The 19,292-nt window shown below is 39.1% G+C and overlaps 1 protein-coding gene across 4 annotated transcripts; it reads right to left on the reverse strand.

The window, feature by feature from the left end:
• Positions 1–3,526: 3,526 nt before the first annotated feature.
• On the reverse strand, positions 3,527–19,077 carry LOC124168310. Of its 4 annotated transcripts, none has more exons than XM_046546467.1 (5): positions 18,710–19,077; positions 18,462–18,586; positions 10,847–11,081; positions 10,407–10,658; positions 3,527–4,166 (listed from the first exon to the last, which is right to left on the reverse strand). In XM_046546467.1, exons 1-5 carry the CDS (start codon positions 18,717–18,719, stop codon positions 4,069–4,071), a joined length of 720 nt encoding a protein of 239 aa, XP_046402423.1. In that variant the 5' UTR covers positions 18,720–19,077; the 3' UTR covers positions 3,527–4,068. The 4 variants fall into 4 exon arrangements, with proteins under 4 accessions (XP_046402423.1, XP_046402422.1, XP_046402420.1 ...); XM_046546466.1 differs by having other exon boundaries at positions 10,403–10,658; positions 18,796–19,074; XM_046546464.1 differs by having other exon boundaries at positions 10,403–10,658; positions 18,710–19,074.
• Positions 19,078–19,292: the final 215 nt, after the last annotated feature.

The following is a 19,292-nucleotide window of genomic DNA, read 5'->3' on the forward strand; positions in this document are numbered from 1 at the left end:
TAAGGAGTAGACTGGGCAACTAAATCGGCTACATCATGAGGCATGAAGAAGACATTTGTCAAGGGACAGGTGGACAGGAAGAAGGGAAGGGGGCGTCTCCATATGAGTTACATGGGACAGATTATTAAGGATGTAAATGAGAAGAGGTACGTCACTATTAAAGGCCTAGCAAATAGGAGAGTTGAATGGAGAGCTTTATCAACACAAATAGTGAAGGTACACCAGGGTAAGTGTAAATTTGGGGAAAGTGGAACCAATGGCTATCGTCGCATGAATAATATATTTAAAGTGGCACTCCTGGTGAGATTTTCATTACTCTACTTTTGATAATATGTGGGAATCACTGCCTACCCAAAACTCTCGATAGAGATGCTGAAATATGCTGTGAAATTTGCTCGAAGAATTTATTCGTCATCAACATTTCATTGGCCCAATATCGAAGACAAGAGAATAATAGGGTAGTTTCCTTCATCAGAGAAAACGAAAGGCATTGATTGCGATTTGTTACCCACCATTAGTGTATCCATAATATACAAATTATTCGGTTTTAGAAATACCGGTTTAGACGAATGGCAATGGTCAATTTTATCCTCATTTGAAAAAGGCCAGATTGGCACCCATGCGATGCCACTCCACATGACGTCACAGGGACCTTGTTTCTATACGAGTAGATAGGAGTTTTACATCGTCTGAGGTTACCAATGCATGCATGAGGCACAGAGCTCAGGGAAACATGTCTTAATAATCACCTATTAAAACTGCCTAAGGTCGGAAAGTTTCCTTCGTTTGATAAGGTATTAATAATCATTATTTAAGCCAAGCTCTACCAGCTAGCATGGTACTCGGCTATCTGCTAGCATCCTGCGTCATATCAGGGCTCAAAGCCTCGCCCTAAGGTCACCTAACTTGCGGCAGCCGGAACCAGAGCGACGTCACACGGAGTTTTCCCATCATTCATACTTAGCCGTCGCATTTTCGTGCGCTTGAAAATTTTCACTTTTCATTTAATCCAAAAAAATAGATATCGTCATTTAAAAATCTAAAAGCGTAAAATACGTAATCCAGGAGTAACAATCTTTCCATTTAGGCAATAAAAAAATTATAGGAAACCACCCTATTCAACCCAAAGAAATTTTTCAATTTCTACTACCTCCAGCATTTGAGAAGCGAGGCACATTCAAATTCGACATCTCATTTGATTCCTATAAAATGAGCTAAATGTATGAATAGTAACAAGAAATTAAATTTCTATCGGTATTGCTTGTCATTGAATTATTTCTACTTAACTCAATGATATTTCTTTGCTTTATAATATACATGTATGAACAGGCCTGGGGTTACATTTGCCCCAATCATCGGGGCAAGTGTAAATGCTGACTACAATTCATGTTCTTTGTTCCAGAAGGGAAACCATTGAAACATGCTTGCATTATACATATTTCATTTGACATTGGAGCATATATTTCTTAAATAGAGTAAAGAATATAAATAAAATTGAAGGTAAATTCAATGTAAAGTACCTAACGAAATGTCAGCTATATAAATATAGGGTTCCACTTACCCTGGTATACCTTATCTTATAATGATGATAAGTTGTCTAGTGGGCAACCTGAAAGTGGGTTCTAGGGGAAGTGTTTTCCTTTTCTATTTGTACACTTCTATTTCATTTCGTTAATCCAGGGTAATGATTCTACATTCCTCTTCATCACCTGCCTACCGTTTTAATCATTTCGATTTGAATATTTCTCTCAGAACTAGTTAGAGATATGAGACTGCATTTGCAGCTTAGATGCAGTTCAAGTTCTGTATGCTGCTCCTGAAGCTCTTGGCAGTGGCGGATACAGAAGGGGACGCAGGGGGTGTGCACCTCCCCTTTTTGAGCCACCCATATTGCCAAACATTGCAGAATCACAATTATAACTTTCTTATATAATGAGATGGCATTGTATTGTATTTTTGTGCAATATATTTGTATAGTTAAAATTTTCTTAAATTCTGCAGGTGAGATGTGATTATTTTTATTAGGATAATAGTAAAGGAAACTCAAGATATCTTTTGCACCCTCCCCCTCAAGTTTTTTCAGTATCCGCAATTGGCTCTCGGTATGATTAACATACTTTGTATCTCCATGGATCCTGCAAACTTTCAGTAGTACAAATAATTGTACTCCACTAGATGCTTGTCAACCATATATTTGGTATGACTTGTTCATCTCCTGTAGAACTCTTTGGTGTTCTTTTCATGTTGACTTATTTTTATGAATTAAAAGCAATTATTGCATAATTCTAAGTGGACTTAAATTTTATGGAATAAAATATATGGAATATTATGTGGAATTAAGCTTTAGGTTAAATGAATTATGACAATGACTTTGATTAATGCTCCTAATCTGTGCTTCATAATCCATCCACGCCCATCCCTCCTTATCCTATCTACAACATTCCTGTCCTCTATAACTAACAATTACATACGTACAATGTTTCTAACAAAAATTTCCAAAATTATTTTCTACTTTACTCCATAGTGTGTTTGTGCATAAGAGTTATTGGAAGAAGAAATGAAACACACACTGGCAGTCCTTTAAGGAATGGATAACATTACATGGCCATGAAAAGGGCCACTAAGTTGGAAGAAGCCAGCAATAAAAGACACAATATATTGTGGAAATAACAGTGTCTTTTATTGTTAATATGGAGCCCTTCCAACATGTAAAAGCTTCTAGTTTTGATTTAATTCTGAAGAAACCTTCACAAGGCACATGGATGGAGAAAAGTGAGGGAAAAATCTTGTGAGCTATTATGCAATACATTGGAAGTCAGGGACGCCGACTTACAAAAAATATTGGGGGGGCACAAACTGGGGATCTTGCCCGGGAAATTTTATAAGTAGTGAGTTTTAAGCTTTTTAAGTATTTTAAAAGAGCCATATGATCAACATTAGAACCCGGATAACTCGAATCTTGATATCTGGACACTCCGGGGAAAATCGACAAGCCTGGTACATTTTTTCCTCACACCCATAACGAATTTTTGAGGGGGCTCGGGCCCCCTCAGGCCTCATGGAGTCGGCACCACTGTTGGAAGTACCATAATAAAGACAGCTAGAACTTTAAAGAAGCATGGCATCGCCAACAGTTTTGCCTATGCCATAAAAATCAGTGACCAAAAGCCACGCAGTTGAAAATGGTCACCGACACAACCATCACAAACAAGTTCGTCGAGTTCCATGTTCCTGTAGCAAATCTCACGAAATGAGGAGACTGACCTATCCTAGAAAGCGTGCCCACAAGAACACTGTGGAGTGATAAAGAACCACACTACACCTCTCACCACGATTCACTCGTTTGCCATAGTGGAGGATGCCAGGACCCCTGCACATACTGTAATATTCTTGGCTAGTCAGCCATTCAGTGCTTAGGTAGAGTGTAATATCATATTCCTTGTGGACATGGGCTACTGCCAAGACTTTTTTCCATACTGGATTGACCATTATTTTTAATAATTATTATTGCTTAAGAAGAGCAGTGTTTTAAGTACAAGAGCATGCAGAAAATATTAATCACAAAGAAAAAAAACATTACACACAGACAACATATGGGAGAACATCATCCTTTTTAGTTGCCAAATCCCTCAACTTACTCTTCCATCTGCTTTTCTTTGCCCTTCTTTTGTAATGCAATCAACAAGAATCAATTCAATTCACTTTCCAGGAACTCAGAAAAAAATATAATGTCCAGAGCAGACCCTATATATTGTAGTTTCAGCAAAGTTAATGCATATATTATCATTACTCAGGAAAAATGCAAGATAATAAAACTAAAGGATAGGAAAAGGGTAACACTTTCATCACAGAAATATTAATAAATAATCTAATATAAATAATATATGAATTTACATCACCACTATCTATGGTAGTGAAGTCCCAAACCACAATCCTCTTTACACTTTTGTTTCTCTTTCCTTTCTTTGATAACCTGCAAGTATTCATCTAATATAGTTTCAAATCCATCATCCTTTAAACTTTCATACTGGGCTAACTCCTCCCTCATTCGAATAATCTTCATTTTTTTTATTTCCATATCTTCTTTTTGCTTCTTGTGTAACATTTCCAAAGCAAATGCGCCTCCCTCCGAAAATATTTCATTCTTAATGTCTGCCAGTAATTCCCTGTCAAAGAAAAAAGTCACTTTAGTGTATACATATGGACGATAATACTGCTTCTAGATTTAATACTTATATTAACAGATACTTTAAAAAAATGCAATCTGAAGTTATAGCAAAATTATTTTCGATCAAAGATTTACACATTTGTTACGTCTAATTCCCATTAAATTCATATTGATCGCAATTGACCGGCCATATGCAACTTGGCCTGCCACTTATGATCAGAAAAAAAACCCACCAGCATGCAATTTTGTAGGAAAAGCATAAAATTCACTTCAGAATGGAGTTTACAAGTTGAAAATCACAAATAATCGAAAATAATGAACAAAGTTAAGTCTTGTTCTAGCACACTTAATGAAACAACATCCACCACCAAGGAATAAGAATTTCTTTTTAAAAGAAGTCATGGTATTGATATTAATATGTAATGAACTAAAACTCCTAATCCTTACATACTTAAACCACAGAAGAGTCATTGAAAAAAGATGCTTTCCCAGCGTATGCTGGTAGTGAAGGCTGTTTGGGTGCTCTATAGGGTAATTTCTCAATGGCTGCTGACGTTTCGCGGCATGAGATGCGGCAAGCGGCGATATAGCCTAAAAGTTTGTCTGGAACATCAGATTGACAGTCAACCATCACTACCACAGGACTTATGACTTGCTGATGTTGAAGAGGCTCTTACACGCTTAGAAATTTTACCTGAAATTGACGTTGACATAGGCAGTCACTATTTCCTCGCATTCATTCCACAATGAGACCCCTCACGATGATTCCTTCCTTTATATATACCTCCCATAATATCCACGTAATCCAGGATGTTTTGCTTTAAATGCCATGCACATAAATGCACCAGTTCTTACCAGCAAAGCACCCATCAAAGTCAGGGACACAACAGTGATGGTTAGGTCGAATAGGGTGGTTTCCTATTATTTTTTTATTGCCTAAATCGAAAGATTATTACTCCTGGAGTACGTATTTCACACTTTTAGATTTTTAAATGACGATATCTATTTTTCGCGATTAAATGAAAAGTGAAAATTTTCAAGCGCGCGAAAACGCGATGCGTAAGTATGAATGTCGGGAAATCTCTCCGTGTGACGTATTTCTGGTTCCCGCTGCCGCTTGTGAGGTGACCTTGAGGCGAGTTGAGCGCTGATACGACGCAGGCTGCTAGCGGGTAGCTGAGTACCCTGCTGGCTGGTAGCGCTTGGCTTAAATAAGGATTATTAATACCTTATCAAACGAAGTAAACTTTCCGACCTTAGCCAGTTTTAATATGCATTGCATGCATTGGTAATCTCAGACGATGTAAAACTCTTATCTACTCGTATAGAAACTAGGTCCCTGTGACGTCACGTGGAGTGGCATCGCATGGGCGCCAATCTGGCTCTTTTCAAATGAGGATAAAAATGGACCATTGCCATTCGTCTAAACCGGTATTTCTAAAACCAAATAATTTGTATATTATGAATACACTAATGGTGGGTAACGAATCGCAATCAATGACTATCATTTTCTTTGATGAAGGAAACTATCCTATTATTGCATTAAGTAATACTGCATAGAAAAACATCTACTGATTTTACTCATATACGCCACTGAAAACAAGGATTTACATGGGTAAAGTCTAAGCAACTAATGCTACTGTGACAGCCCCTTCCCAAATGCTTGAAATCGGAAAAAAGGATATTGAAAGCGGAGGATAAGCTTATCCCAAAAATATCTGATTTCTCCGAGGATAAGTTCAAATCTGTGCTAGCTAAATGTTAGCTTTAATTATTTTGCCTCCATAGATTAAACCATTCAATCTCATGATCTCCCAACTGACTGTGACGTCACTGATTAAGAGTTGGCACAATTCAATTCCAAGGAAACCAAGGAAAACAGTAGCAACAGTGATGCAAGTTGGCAAAAAAACGTATCGCTTCTGTAAAAGGGTCTATGGATGCTTTAAGGATAAATTTCAAATTTGAAAAGCACGAAATTTAAGTGATTAATTAGGTGCTAATCTATTTTCAATGGAAAATAATCTCAGACAAAGAATCAGTAAAGCCAAAAACAGATTTTTCTTGATTGAAGCTTTCACTGCTCATGATGATTAATAATAACTCGCATACGGGTGTATGCCGCGTGTCGTAATGGAGATTGCCCCGACGTTTCGCGACCGACTGCTGGTCACATTTTCAAGGGAATAATGTTGGGATTGGTTTTTTGCTGCCTTTTTATATATTTTTATATAGGTGGGAGGGGTTGGCGGAGGGTGTGAGGAGTTAGGACTAGAGGGGGAAGATAACGAAATGCTGCGGATGACTGGGTTCCAAGTATTGCTGACTCTAAATCTGGTATCTCTATTGTATTTGTTCTTGTTTTTCTTTATTTCTATGGCCTCGCGGATGAGTCGGGTTTTAAAATGTTTAATCCTCGCGATGACTCTTGATTTTTCGAAGTCGATTGCATGTCCGGTGGCTTCGTGCTCCGCTACGGCTGACTTTGAAGGGTAACCCAGTTGAATGGCTCGCTTGTGTTCTTCTATCTGAGTTTTGACTGTTCGTCCCGTTTCTCCGATGTATTTCTTCTCGCACGATCGGCAGGGAATTTCGTGTACTCCTTCCATTTGAAGTGGCGTCCTATCCTTGGCATTTCCTAGGAGGTGTCGTACTTGGGCGTGCGGTTTAAAAATGGCTTTAATGTCAAATTTCCAGAGGATGTTACAGATCTTATCCGTCGTTCCTTTCACGTAGGGGAGGAAGGCTTTCTTTTGGTTAATGATATCTTCTGCGTCTTGGGAATCGTTCCTGTTGTCCTTGTTGATAATCTTTTTAAAATTGCGGGATATAGCTCCGTTGTCGTAGCCATTAAGACGTAGGATGGATTTCAGCTTAATAATTTCTGAAGATAGATTCTTCGGGTCACTCAGCCGGATCGAACGTTCAATTAGAGAGGTCATCACAGTGTTTAATTGAGTTCTCATCACCACCCTGCTCAATTAGAACTTGATTATCTTGATGCTGTATTAATATCTATCCTTGATCTATCAAAGGTAGTTACCAGTGTATGTACAATGCATGAATTTACAAATTTTGGGCAATAAATGAACACACGATTCTGTATTACATCCTTGGGCAGAAGGCAATAAATCTATTTATCAATGAAACATTGGATTGCACAAAGATAACAAGAAAAAGGCCTAGATACAATAAAATGCAAACAGCCACAATGAGTGGAATCTCTCATATACATAATAGAAAATCTGATGATAACGACAGATAACAACTTGACTCATCAAAAAAAGAGATCATTGATATTGCTTCATCAATTAACCCTTAAACAGCGGAGTTTTTTTTCGGAGTTTTATTTTGTTTTTTCGTTATAAACTGCTTAATTACTGCCCAAGCATTCAGATAAACACTTAGTTTTAAAATTCTGTTGATTCGTTCTTGCTAGAGGGGGTGTGCCCGTATGGGCACGCTAGCCGTTCCGGCCACCGGTCTGCATTCTACAGAAGAATCGCTCGAACCATCATAATTCTCATTTTTATCGTGTGATACGCCATATATTTTTGCATTTACCTATAATACTTCTTTTATTTGACAATTTGAAGTAATTTCAAATCATTATTCTTTATTTTTTAGGTTTAAGCATTTTTTTGGCTGTCCATAGAAATTAACAGTATAAAACTCAGTTTTGAAAACAGTTATTGAATGAAAAAATCATGTTATCAATTAGTTTATTAACAAAATTAGTCCTATATTGCTGGTAGAATCTTTGGCAACTATAAATTGGGTTTTCAATTGCAGAGTATGATAGTCAGAATTCCATTAAAGGCAAATACCTGGGCACTTAGCACATTCTGAGCGCGCGCGGGAAGAATATTTTTCATGAGAAAATCGGCGTCTATGAAACGGGACAAATTGGTTATCTCTGTCATCATACCTTATGTCATCAGACTTTCTATGATTAGTTGCACTTGATAGGGAAGGTTAAATACAACCACCAGGTCTGGGAAAGGTACATCTTCGTTACAAAAACACTTGTGCAATCTCTCGCCTAAGGCTTACTGCGGTATATTTGAACCAGAATTTTCCTTACAGATCCAGGCATTTACAATGCCAGCATCAAGGAGATAGCTTCATGTGGACCATCACCATTTTTTTCTCTGATAACATTCCTGTATCTGTTGATATTTTGATCCGTGGGATCAGTTCCGCCCATCTAAATATCGTAGCTAGAGACCACTGCTGGCTGCCTAACTTGTAGAGTTTTTTAGGTAACACGTGGGAATCTCGTGACCTTTGTGAGTGGGTGTACACATTGGCAAGGTGACTTGACAGTCACTACCGAATAGTCATTCTATCCAGCAACAACAATATTCCTTTCTTTCTCCCGTGCGAAAGCATGGGAGCAGCGGGGCTGCTTAGCTAGCTGTTTTTTCGATCATTGGGAAACTTTTGGGTATCCTTTTTCTCAGAACCCTCCCAGTGCCCTCATATCCTTGAGATTTTTACTGACTTATGAGAGGGAAGCTAGTAAACCAATAGTCAAAATAAATGGAAATTATTTATTGCTTGCTCTAGTAAATTGTCTAACATGATAAGCAAGGACGAAGAGTATTTACCTACGAATGTATGGTAGTTATTTTTTTTCAACACTCAGTCCCTGCTATATGCTGAAGTCCACCAAGTAATCTTGAGTAGTATTCAAGCACTCAATACTATATTTTAAAGCCGAAACTTATAGGTTCACCCCGTATGAACTGTTTGCAGCCATGATTGCCAAAATATTTTATCATGGATTTATGATATTTTAGCTCGGGGGTTGGCACATAGTTTTCTGAACAAACGTACTTTATCATATTTATTAATGGCCTAAGTGTGCTTATTTTTTCGCTGTTGTCGTAGTGATTATTAGCTGCACAGTGAAAAACCCTCATTATATTTTGAAACCTTGTGAATGGCATTATACACCACAGTGTTTCGGACATCATCGCCACTCTCCCAAAAATTCTCTTCCTGCAGACAGCAATAACCACTCAGAAAAGAATTGAATAGAACAGAGAAAAATAAATTTCTTCCGTCATGAACATTTCGGAAACCTCAACTAGGAATTTACCGGAAATTCAGCGAAATTCATTTCGAGGAATATATTCTCAGCGGATGACACGTCATCTCGTGCTTATGTGTACGCCTCGGTCATTTTACTGTCTCCTCCATCCTTTTCAGGACAAAAACTGACGGAGCTTGAAATGGTTGCTTGTTGACTTTCGCCTTGATTGTCTCCTTGCGACTTACAACCAGGGATTGAGCTTAGTTGGAAAATTTGACCACGAGTTCAATGTGGTCGATGTGATCAAAGTTCAATCTACTTTTTATTGTTACAAAGTTTTATATGCGATACAAAGCTGTTCACAATGAGCTTCATCATTGTATTTAACAAACATCCTTTCCCCTTCCAACATGCCCTTGATTGTTGGGTATGTATACCAGTGGTAGAAAATAGCCCTATCATTCTTCATACTAGATAGTTGAGTAAAGTATAACGCAAGCACGATGAATAAAAGTGTTGAATAGTAAAAAATGTATTTTTTGTACTAAAAATTAATGGAAATATTACAAAATAATATTGATGCCTATAAAATCAAGAGACATAAGAAAAAATGAAAGGTTGATAAAAACTTAGCGTTTTACATCGAAATTATTTGATAACAGACCCAATAACAACGTTTGTAGCGAAGGACACCCGCCAAAAAAGACACCCCCGGCTACCGGCTAGCGTGCCCATATGGGATCACCCAAAAATAAATTCAAATTCCTTGTCTCATACGAAAGACATCACTATGCTTGCAAAAGAAACCGAAGTTGACAACATTCATTATGAGGATAAGATTAAATACTTAACCGAGTATAAAAAACAGAAGGGAAAAAAATCGCATTTACTGAAGACACATCGCCATTTTTTCTCTTTTGCCTCCTCGAACAGAGTGAGTAAGAATACCTATCCTGCCACAGTCAATTGCTAGTATAAATGCTGGCCGTAAGCACACGAACCGAATAAAGTGATACATTGTAATCATTTTAGGCGAAAACAGCATGCTGTATAATGTTTGGGTTAGAATTTATACGAAATTCTTTAGACCACTGCAGCTGTGCCCATATGGGCACGCTAGCCGTTCATGGGTTAAATTCCACCATAATACATACTGGAAGATAGACACCAAATAACTGAAAATGGAACATACGTACTTGCTTTTGTTCAGAAGAGCCTCAGCTTCTAAAGTATTGTGTCTTTTGACAGATGTGAACAGTGGGTCTCCACCTTTTAATTTGATTTTCACAAGAAAAACAAGCATTTCTTCACATTTTTTGATTTTTTCATGGCATTTTCTGATAACTTCTGAAATCTCCTTATCCTGATTCTCCATCAATGATGTGGTTGTTGCAAACTTTAGTCTTTCCAGTAACTTGTTTAAGTTTTCATCAGTCACCTCTGCGGAGTCATCTGTAATCATTTTTCAAAATTGCATAAAATTATGATGAAAATAGGTATACAACTATACCATGCCTATAGAACTCAATGGGTATTTCAGGAAAATATCAGCATAATTCTAATAAAGGGAAGGCAAAAATTAAATATCGAATTTTGTACTATTGAAACTCATTTAACAATATAATGTTAATTCTACTCACTCTGATGGTATCGAGTAAATGTTTGAAATATTAATTCATTTTTCATTAATATGATCCCCCTCAGCTCATTAAGAACAGCTGGACTTTCTTCATCTGTCAACTTAACTCTCAGCTCATATTCTGGGGTTTTCAAAAGACCAAGAAGAGCTCCATTTCCAATTGAAACCTCAACTCCAGACTGAGCAACATGCAGATATTCTTCCAGATTCCCAAAAAGTAATACCTTCTTCATCTTCTGAAAATTTAAGTAAAATTGGAAAAATTTAACACCTTAGAAGAAATTTTCAATGAGGTAGGATATCATCTAAATATATTTTTGCAGCATATCGAATTCACATTTACACAAGTAGCCTTAGGTGTATACTCAAACATATATACATATTGAAAATAGGATAAAAATACAGGAACTCAAACACATGACGATGACACTGCAGTGGCATGGAGATGGAATGGCAGCAATGCCCCCTCCCTATAGTTTTATTGTACAACTCCTTCCCTCTTGCAATCAAGTGTATAAATTCTCTTCCATATTTTATAACCCAGCTAAATAAGAATCTGTTTAATAATTTCTTCTTTTTTGTGGAATATTCCTTGTATTCTCATAACTGCATCTACTGATGTTCAACTGAATTTTGTTTTTAAATGACTTTGTAAACTCTTTTATTCTGTTCAGCTTTTTATATTTTTCATGAAATATATTTTGCCCTTGTTTAAAAAAAAATAAAGGATTTCGATGTACAAGGTGTGTGTAAATAATCGTTTATTGTCTGACTTGTCCTATACATGCAAAAAAATGACCCCCAGGATATATAAAGAATAATAATAATCAAGCCACACAAAACCTTCACTAAGCCCTCGTGAAGTGTGGCAACCCAGAGCCTCTTCTAAAAAAGAAACTTCTATCACCCATCAATAAATACACTCCATGCACCAAAACAAACTAATCCAGCCAACCAACTAATGAACTTCACCACCACATTCTTTCCTACGACCCGAAAAATTAAAAAAATATCCTGAGAAACCTCAACCCAATCATCAGAACAAACTAAACTAAATCCAGTCTCCTCCATTCTTTCAAGTACGTAAGGACAACTGACTATGTAGTGCAAAATATTCAGATCCACCCAGCCCTCTTTTTCATCCTCACCACGCAACCTCCCAAGATGCAAATTCTGCTTCTGTTTTGTTCCACATCCTTACCCGTCATCAACAAATCCTCCTCTTCTCCCTACTGCACTTCCTTCAACGTTTTCTATTTGTATACCACCTGTCCTGTAATTATGTATTGCTCTGCCTATTGCATTAAAGATGACAGGCCAAACTACTCATTGGAGTGCCTGGGTCAGTTAGGAGACTTCTTCTTTTGAACAGGGGTCAACTTAGGACCGTAAGTAAGCCTACTCACTGGAAACTACCATTTGATGAGACATCTGCATTTCTTGGGAATCACAGACTCTGTTAGATGCAGATGGAGCTAGAATGAGGAGGAAACAACCTTCCATCTTCTATGCGAGTGCCCCACCATAATGAGGACTAGAAGTAGGCACCTGGGCTCAGGGGCGCAGCGAGGGGGGGTTTTGGGGGTTAAAACCCCCCCCCCAGAGCTCCGAGAAATTTTTAATTTTAATCCATTTTAATTTTTTGGATTGATATTACTAATAGAATAGTGTAAGGATTAATAAAATATCCCTCAGAAAGCCGTAAAACTCACCATTTTGAACCGTTTTTCTTAAAATTCCGCAATTTATTAATCTCAGACATACCGCTTATCCTGGTGGGTAGGCCATACCCCCACACACTCAGGTATTAGTTGTACCTAAACCCACCCCAGCCTTAATTCCTAGCTGTGCCCCTGCCTAGGCTCACCATTTTTGGAGCCCATGGAGATCAGGGATTTGCCTGTGGATGACCCGATATGCTTCAGCAAGGATATTGGGCTTTACGAGTAATCACTTATTGGTGGATAGCAAAATGGACCACCTAGGTCAAAGTGCTCCTAGCGACCTCTGCCCCATCATTATTCAATCAATCAATTACATTGAAGAGTGCACCAAGCAAATATGCATCTGGATGAATAACCACCGCCACCCCACCAAGTCCCATTTGTTGATTAAATCAAAATTAGAAGCTATGATGTGGTGGAAGGGTTCCAGAGTAACAATGACGTGATTTTGTGACTTCCACAGTTTATTTAATATAGAACAACCAGTTTCAGCTGTTTTCAAGTACATACAATGAAAAAAATGGAGACGACAGGTTTGTTAAACTATGGGAAGTTGTAATGGGAAGCATTAGGTTGATTGAGCAGGGAGGGGTAAGGGATGGGGGAAACAAAGTATGTGTTGTATCCAGAGGAGAGACATTGGACGGAGGTAATAAATTTGGGACATTACCTATCCTAACCCATTCCCCTTAATATTGCATATGTCTGAATATAGTCCCCCCTTATTTTTCCAAAAATGTCCGTTGTAAAAGTAAAGGGGGGACTATATTCAAACGTGTTTTTTAAATTATTTCCTGAAACTGAAGTCTTAAAATTAGGGGGGAAGCTATATTCAGAGGGGGACTATATTCGGAGAAATACTACTCATCCCCCACTCAAAACCCCCTACCCCCAATAACATGAGTGATTAAGTTTAAGTTAGCAAACTTGTCGCTCCCTAGGGCTGCTCACTCCCCACACAGCACAATTATGCCAGAGGACGTCTGCTGAGTATCCGGTGCATCCTCTAACTGCCTGCAGACCGGCTACCGTCCGCACAATATCTGATCTCGTACGTCCAATCAGTCTCCCATCAGTAAAAAATTTTTGAGCACACTTTAAGTCTCTAGGACCAAAATTAATGTGGACAGTTTCTTTGAAAATTTCATTAAGGTCACACACATAGGCGCGGAAGAATGAACACTGAGTAATCCTAATACAATTGCTAATTTATTTTTTTTCACGCAAAGAATTTACATATTGCTTGTTTTATGATCATCAAATAAAGAATAATGTCATAAAGACATATTTAATCGTGGATTTCTCCATTTTCCAGGTTATCGCCACGTTTCGTGGTCAGAAAATGGAGAAATCCACAAATTCTGTATGCCACAGAAGATTCCGAGACAACAGAGATATTTAATTCTAATATTCTGGACATTTTGATAATTCATGCCAAAAGTTGTAAAATATCATCACACGAAAATGTCCATGAGTTAACTGCATTTTTTTCACAGGGACAAAATTTTCCAGCCCCTATGTTGTCAAGACTCTAAATATAAATAGCAACGATAGCAACCCTTGTAATGTAAAGCTCACCAAGTGCACCCACTGTTCCACTGTGAGTAAAATTTTGAAAAAAGATTTGATGCTTTCCCGGCGAATAACTTCTTTCAGGATTCCCACCGGGTTATAAGTTCCTCTACCACTGACGCGTCGGCATCGCAACATTTGATGCCTTGATTCGGAGTTTTTAACATCTGCGAAAATGGAGTTTCTAATCTGGTGGGAATCCTAAGAGAAGTTAACACACAGTACAATTTTGACTTATAGAGTATTCTTAAATATATCCACAGAGGCCGAGTTAAGGACGTAGGAGGAGCAATTAAAATAATGAAACTTTTGCTTATAAGATGGTAGGACATGCAATTCCAAAATATTTGACATGCATATTTCAACGCGTCATATGTTATGTTGGCACTAAGAACAATGTCCTATGCTAACACTCTTCTTAAACAGGTAGTTCAATTGTGGATAACTGAGGGAAATACTGCCTCAGATGCCACCTAGTGAATTATGAGACGGAAGATTCGATCATGGCCATCGAATTTAGCTTAGCTGGTGCTGGCAGAAAGCAATCCTTCACGGGTCTTAGATTCGCTAGGATTGTTACCTGTAGGTACAGTCCTATTGGATTTTTGTTATTATAGCTGTATCACTTCTTCATGGAAATGTATCTTCTCATCCATGGTTTCTAAATGTTTATTTTATAACATGGTCAATGAGGCAATAAGTGCAGTGACACTGTTTGAAACAAAACGAGTAGAATGCTAAGTAGTAACTTTTCATTCTCTAATGCATATTTTCCTCAAAAGTATACCTGATGAGTGTTTAGAGAGAGGATATATATATACACAGATAGTGGTGACCTTTTATAAAAATTTCCTTTCCTTTCACTTGGCATAAATACATAAACACTAATTTCAGTGTAATGTCTTTACTGATTCATGTCCTTTTTTGCCAATACAATCAGAAAAGAGTTGAATTTACGAAGTATACTCATCTTGCGATTTGATCATTGAATTATTCTTCCTCATAGATTAATCCCCTAAAATCGCTGGCACAGAAATGGTTTTCCAGGTTTCGCTGATGGTAGGACCCGCCCACCTTTGTGATGGTGCGGGATTCCTCGTTCCATCCCTTCCTTCCCTATCCCATCCCAGGAGGCGTCATTGGGCTCCTATCGCAGCGGCGCCTCCTTCCTTTTTCCTTCCTGTCTTCCCCCTTCTACGGTGCAGAGGTGATAAGCTAACGCTTCAGACCTTGGCCCAGGAGTGTAATCAGCAAGCCCGCCCTAGGGTTTCGTATCCACTGTATACTTTGTCATCATCATTAAGATTTTCCAACTCAAATTTATACAAAGCCCAAACCTATGCCGTGCTCTTTTATTTTGGTCTCTGTAGTGTTTGTATAATATTTCCTGAATTTGCAGCTGTGATCAAAGTTGCCAGCCAGTCACCACCCACCAGGCATGTATAGTACCTTCACTCAAACCACCCATGACAATATAGGCTCCAAGGCAGAGGAGAAAGGAGAAATTGAGCTGCCTCCCCAATAATTTCTTCTTTTTAGAATGCAAAATGTAGCTGTATGTCATAGCTTTTATCGTTATCCTCATCGGATGGGCAATTATTCTAGTCCCTTAGGAAAGGAAAACAACATTCTGGTCCATTTCAACCCAGTTCTCCCTTTGTACTTGGTCACAGATGCCTCTCCTTATGGTGTTGGGGCGGTCTTGTGCCATGTAATTGAGGGGTCAGAAAGGCCGATCATATGTGCATCTGCTACCTTGAGTGCCGCCAAGAGAAATTACGCCCAGATTGAGAGAGAGGCCTTAGCCATAATTTTTGGGGTACGGAAGTTCCACAAGTATTTGTATGGGCAAAAATTTTGTATTGTAACAGATGCACAAGTGCTAAGGAGAAGTAGGCATCCCAACCTTGGCAGCCTTACGGCTGCAGAGATGGGCTATCATCCTCGCGGCTTACGACTACAGTGTCATCTATGGAAAGACTGTAGAAAATGCTGACATGTTGTCTAGGTTACCCCACCCCACAGAAACGACGGAGGAAACAGAGTGTATATTCCAAATTGAATCCCCCTTGAATATGTTAGAGATTCAGGTATCTACAGAGCAGTATACAACACTGCAAAAAGTGAAGACATTTACCTTGTCGGGCTGGCCTCAACAGAACGAGGAGAGCCTAAAACCTTACTTCATCCGTAGGTCAGAGCTGAGTTTATCTCAAGGATACTTGTGTTGGGGCAATAGAGTTGTTATTCCAGTAGCTTTAAGAGAATATGTCCTAAAACTTCTACACGAACAACATGTGGGCATCGCTAGGATGAAACTGTTGGCCCGATCTAAGGTATGGTGGCCGAGGATTGATGATGACATAGAAGAGTTGGCTAGTAATTGCGAAACGTGCCAGGTGACTCAGGCCAATCAAAGTAAGGGAAGATACTTAGTACCCTGGCCAAAAACAAATGCACCATGGGAACGGGTCCACCTAGATTTTTGTTCATTTCAAGGGTATGAAATCCTCGTTTTGGTTGATAGCTTTTCCCGCTGGATCGAAGCCTGGCCAATGAGCAAAACCAATGCACAAAGCACTATTAAAAAGTTAAGAGGGTTCATGGCCATGTTCGGTATCCCACTAGAGTTAGTCACGGATAATGGTCCGCCTTTTCAATCTAGTGAATTCATTGGGTTCTGTAGGACAAATGGTATCAAGGTCACAAAAAGCTCCCCCTACCATCCTTCTTCTAATGGCCTAGCAGAATGAGGTGTCTGCACAGTTAAGGAGAGTCTCGGTAAACAGGTTGTGGAGATGTTGGTTAACCATTTTTCAGAGACTCCACAGGTCCTGACCAGAGATGAATTGGAAGGTATGATTATGAACTTTCTGGGAGTATATAGAAACACCCCAAATGCCATATCAAGGGTTACCCCAGCTTCCCTTATTCTTAAGCACCAACCGAGGTCATTCTTATCTATGCTAAACCCCCACTTCGATGGAAGGGGTTTCATCAGGGGCAAGGCTGAGCCAGCAAAACCAGCGGGGATGGGAACCTTCCTAAAATTCTCCCTTTTTGAGGAAGTGTTGGTAAAGAATCCTATAGCGGGTCTGTTACGTTTTTTAAGGGGAGAAATAACAGGGTGTTTGAGCAAGACTACTTATCGGGTCCGGCTTCCCACTGGGGAGCGAATGGTGCATGTTGACCAGCTGAGAAAGTGCTCAGCATCAAAAGCAAAACACCCACAGAAACTATCATCTGCCGACCCCCTGTGGTGGACGCCGCTCCCACTAACTTCACCAAACCAACTGAATGGCCCGGGCAAAGAGAAGGGTGGCCATAGTGGAATGAATTTGGCTATGCGGACTCCACTGGCCACAAAGGGTCAGCAGCCAGTGGGACAAAGGAGGAGTGAAAGAACTATAAGACCACCAGAGCGGATGAACCTATGATTTGTGTGTGGGTCCAAATCGGGCCTATTCCTGCCCCTAATCCCTGTATCTAATTACCTCCCTTTGATTCTCCTTATTATCGGCAGGATTCCAGGGATATTTTGCAGATTTGAGACATCCCAGCAAAGAATGGCCGGGGCTCAACATCATTCTAGTGTGCCGGGGAGGAGTGTTGGGAAGAGAGTATGAAGTTGCTTCCACGTCGTGCGACAAAGTATCGAAGGGCAAGGTATCGATACGCGGCAATAGCAGCAGGGAGAGGGATCGAAAGGCAACTAGGTGGTGTCCGGCGAGCAGCTATGGAACTGGCTTGGTTGGCACGTGCTCATGTATCTAACTATACCACTGTAATCCTGTGTGCGGTGTGTGCCGAATAAAGGGAGTTTGTTCCGTGATCCCGACTTGTAATCAGACACAACAGCATTAAGACAGTTGAAAGAAGAATCAATATCATAGCAAGTTTCATTGACACATACCTCTTACAGAAATGTCTTTGCAACCTAATTAGATGTCACCATTACTGGAACGTTTGAGCGCTTACCAATAAAGTATTAGCAAACATGAGAGCAACATTGTTCCATTTGAATATCGAATCAAAATTTGGAATCAGAATTGACAACTCAGATATTTTCAGATCATATTAACGCTGATGTAAATTTGTTAACTAAGAGGGCATACTACTGGTGTATTCGAACATTGTATTGTGTAAAAGTACAACTCAATACACAAAACAATTCTTCAGCAATTCGTTATTTATGCAACTCATTAACGACTAATACATACAGCTTTTCCAAATTTCTCTGGAAAATTCCTACCTCTTTTAATTTCGAAAATTACGACGTTAAAATTAAGAGAGAGGGAATAAACATTCAAAATAACTCACCTCGGCAGTTGAACTACTGAGGCCCCCATTTTCAACAGCCTCTTCCAGGAAAGAGAGCAAAAGTTTACTTTGCAAGAGATGAAACGTCGACACACCAAGTTCAGATCGCAGACACTGCATAGGTCCTGTAAAATTTACAAGTTCGAGGGAAACAACATGTAACTACCGCAACCCAAAACGGAAGTGATATTTAAAAATATAAATATATAAAGGAATAATATTAGCCACAAAAGAATTTGGAACTTTACTAGAAGCCATTATTGTTTCTCTTGCCACCTCTAGCAGTTACAAACTCACTTTAAACACACTACCAGACTACTTCCACTCCAATTACCAGCCCATTACACTTCCGTTGGTTACGCCTACTCCCGCCAAATATCGTCTGCAAAGGTCACAAGCTGCATAGATACGGAAACAGCGATTTTTAGCTTCTGTGATCAGATGGCACAAATCATGTGATCTATCCTCCCCCTTCAACCTTCTGGACGTTCTGCAAATTCCATCAAACGGTGAGTATGTTGTTGTTGCGTTCCATTACGGTGAGTATGTTCTTGTAAATTTAGGGATAAAATAGGAGAAATATTAGGTTGCGATCAAAAATGGCTTTATTTGACTAGCTTCAACCGAAATGTTAGAAGAGCAAATAACAATTATGTCGTCACAGCTCAAGTCACGTGGTACAAGGTCGTCGGTACAGTCATGGGTGGAGAAGCCATACTACTCCTTCTTCCATGGCGCAGCGGGCTAAAATTGAAAAAGGCTAGCAAATCAAAATATCGAGTCCTCCAAAATATCGACTATTCCATTTCGCCACGGGAATGATATATCATC

Source organism: Ischnura elegans, chromosome 11 (genome assembly GCF_921293095.1).
Source record: "Ischnura elegans chromosome 11, ioIscEleg1.1, whole genome shotgun sequence".
Lineage (NCBI taxonomy): Eukaryota > Metazoa > Arthropoda > Insecta > Odonata > Coenagrionidae > Ischnura > Ischnura elegans.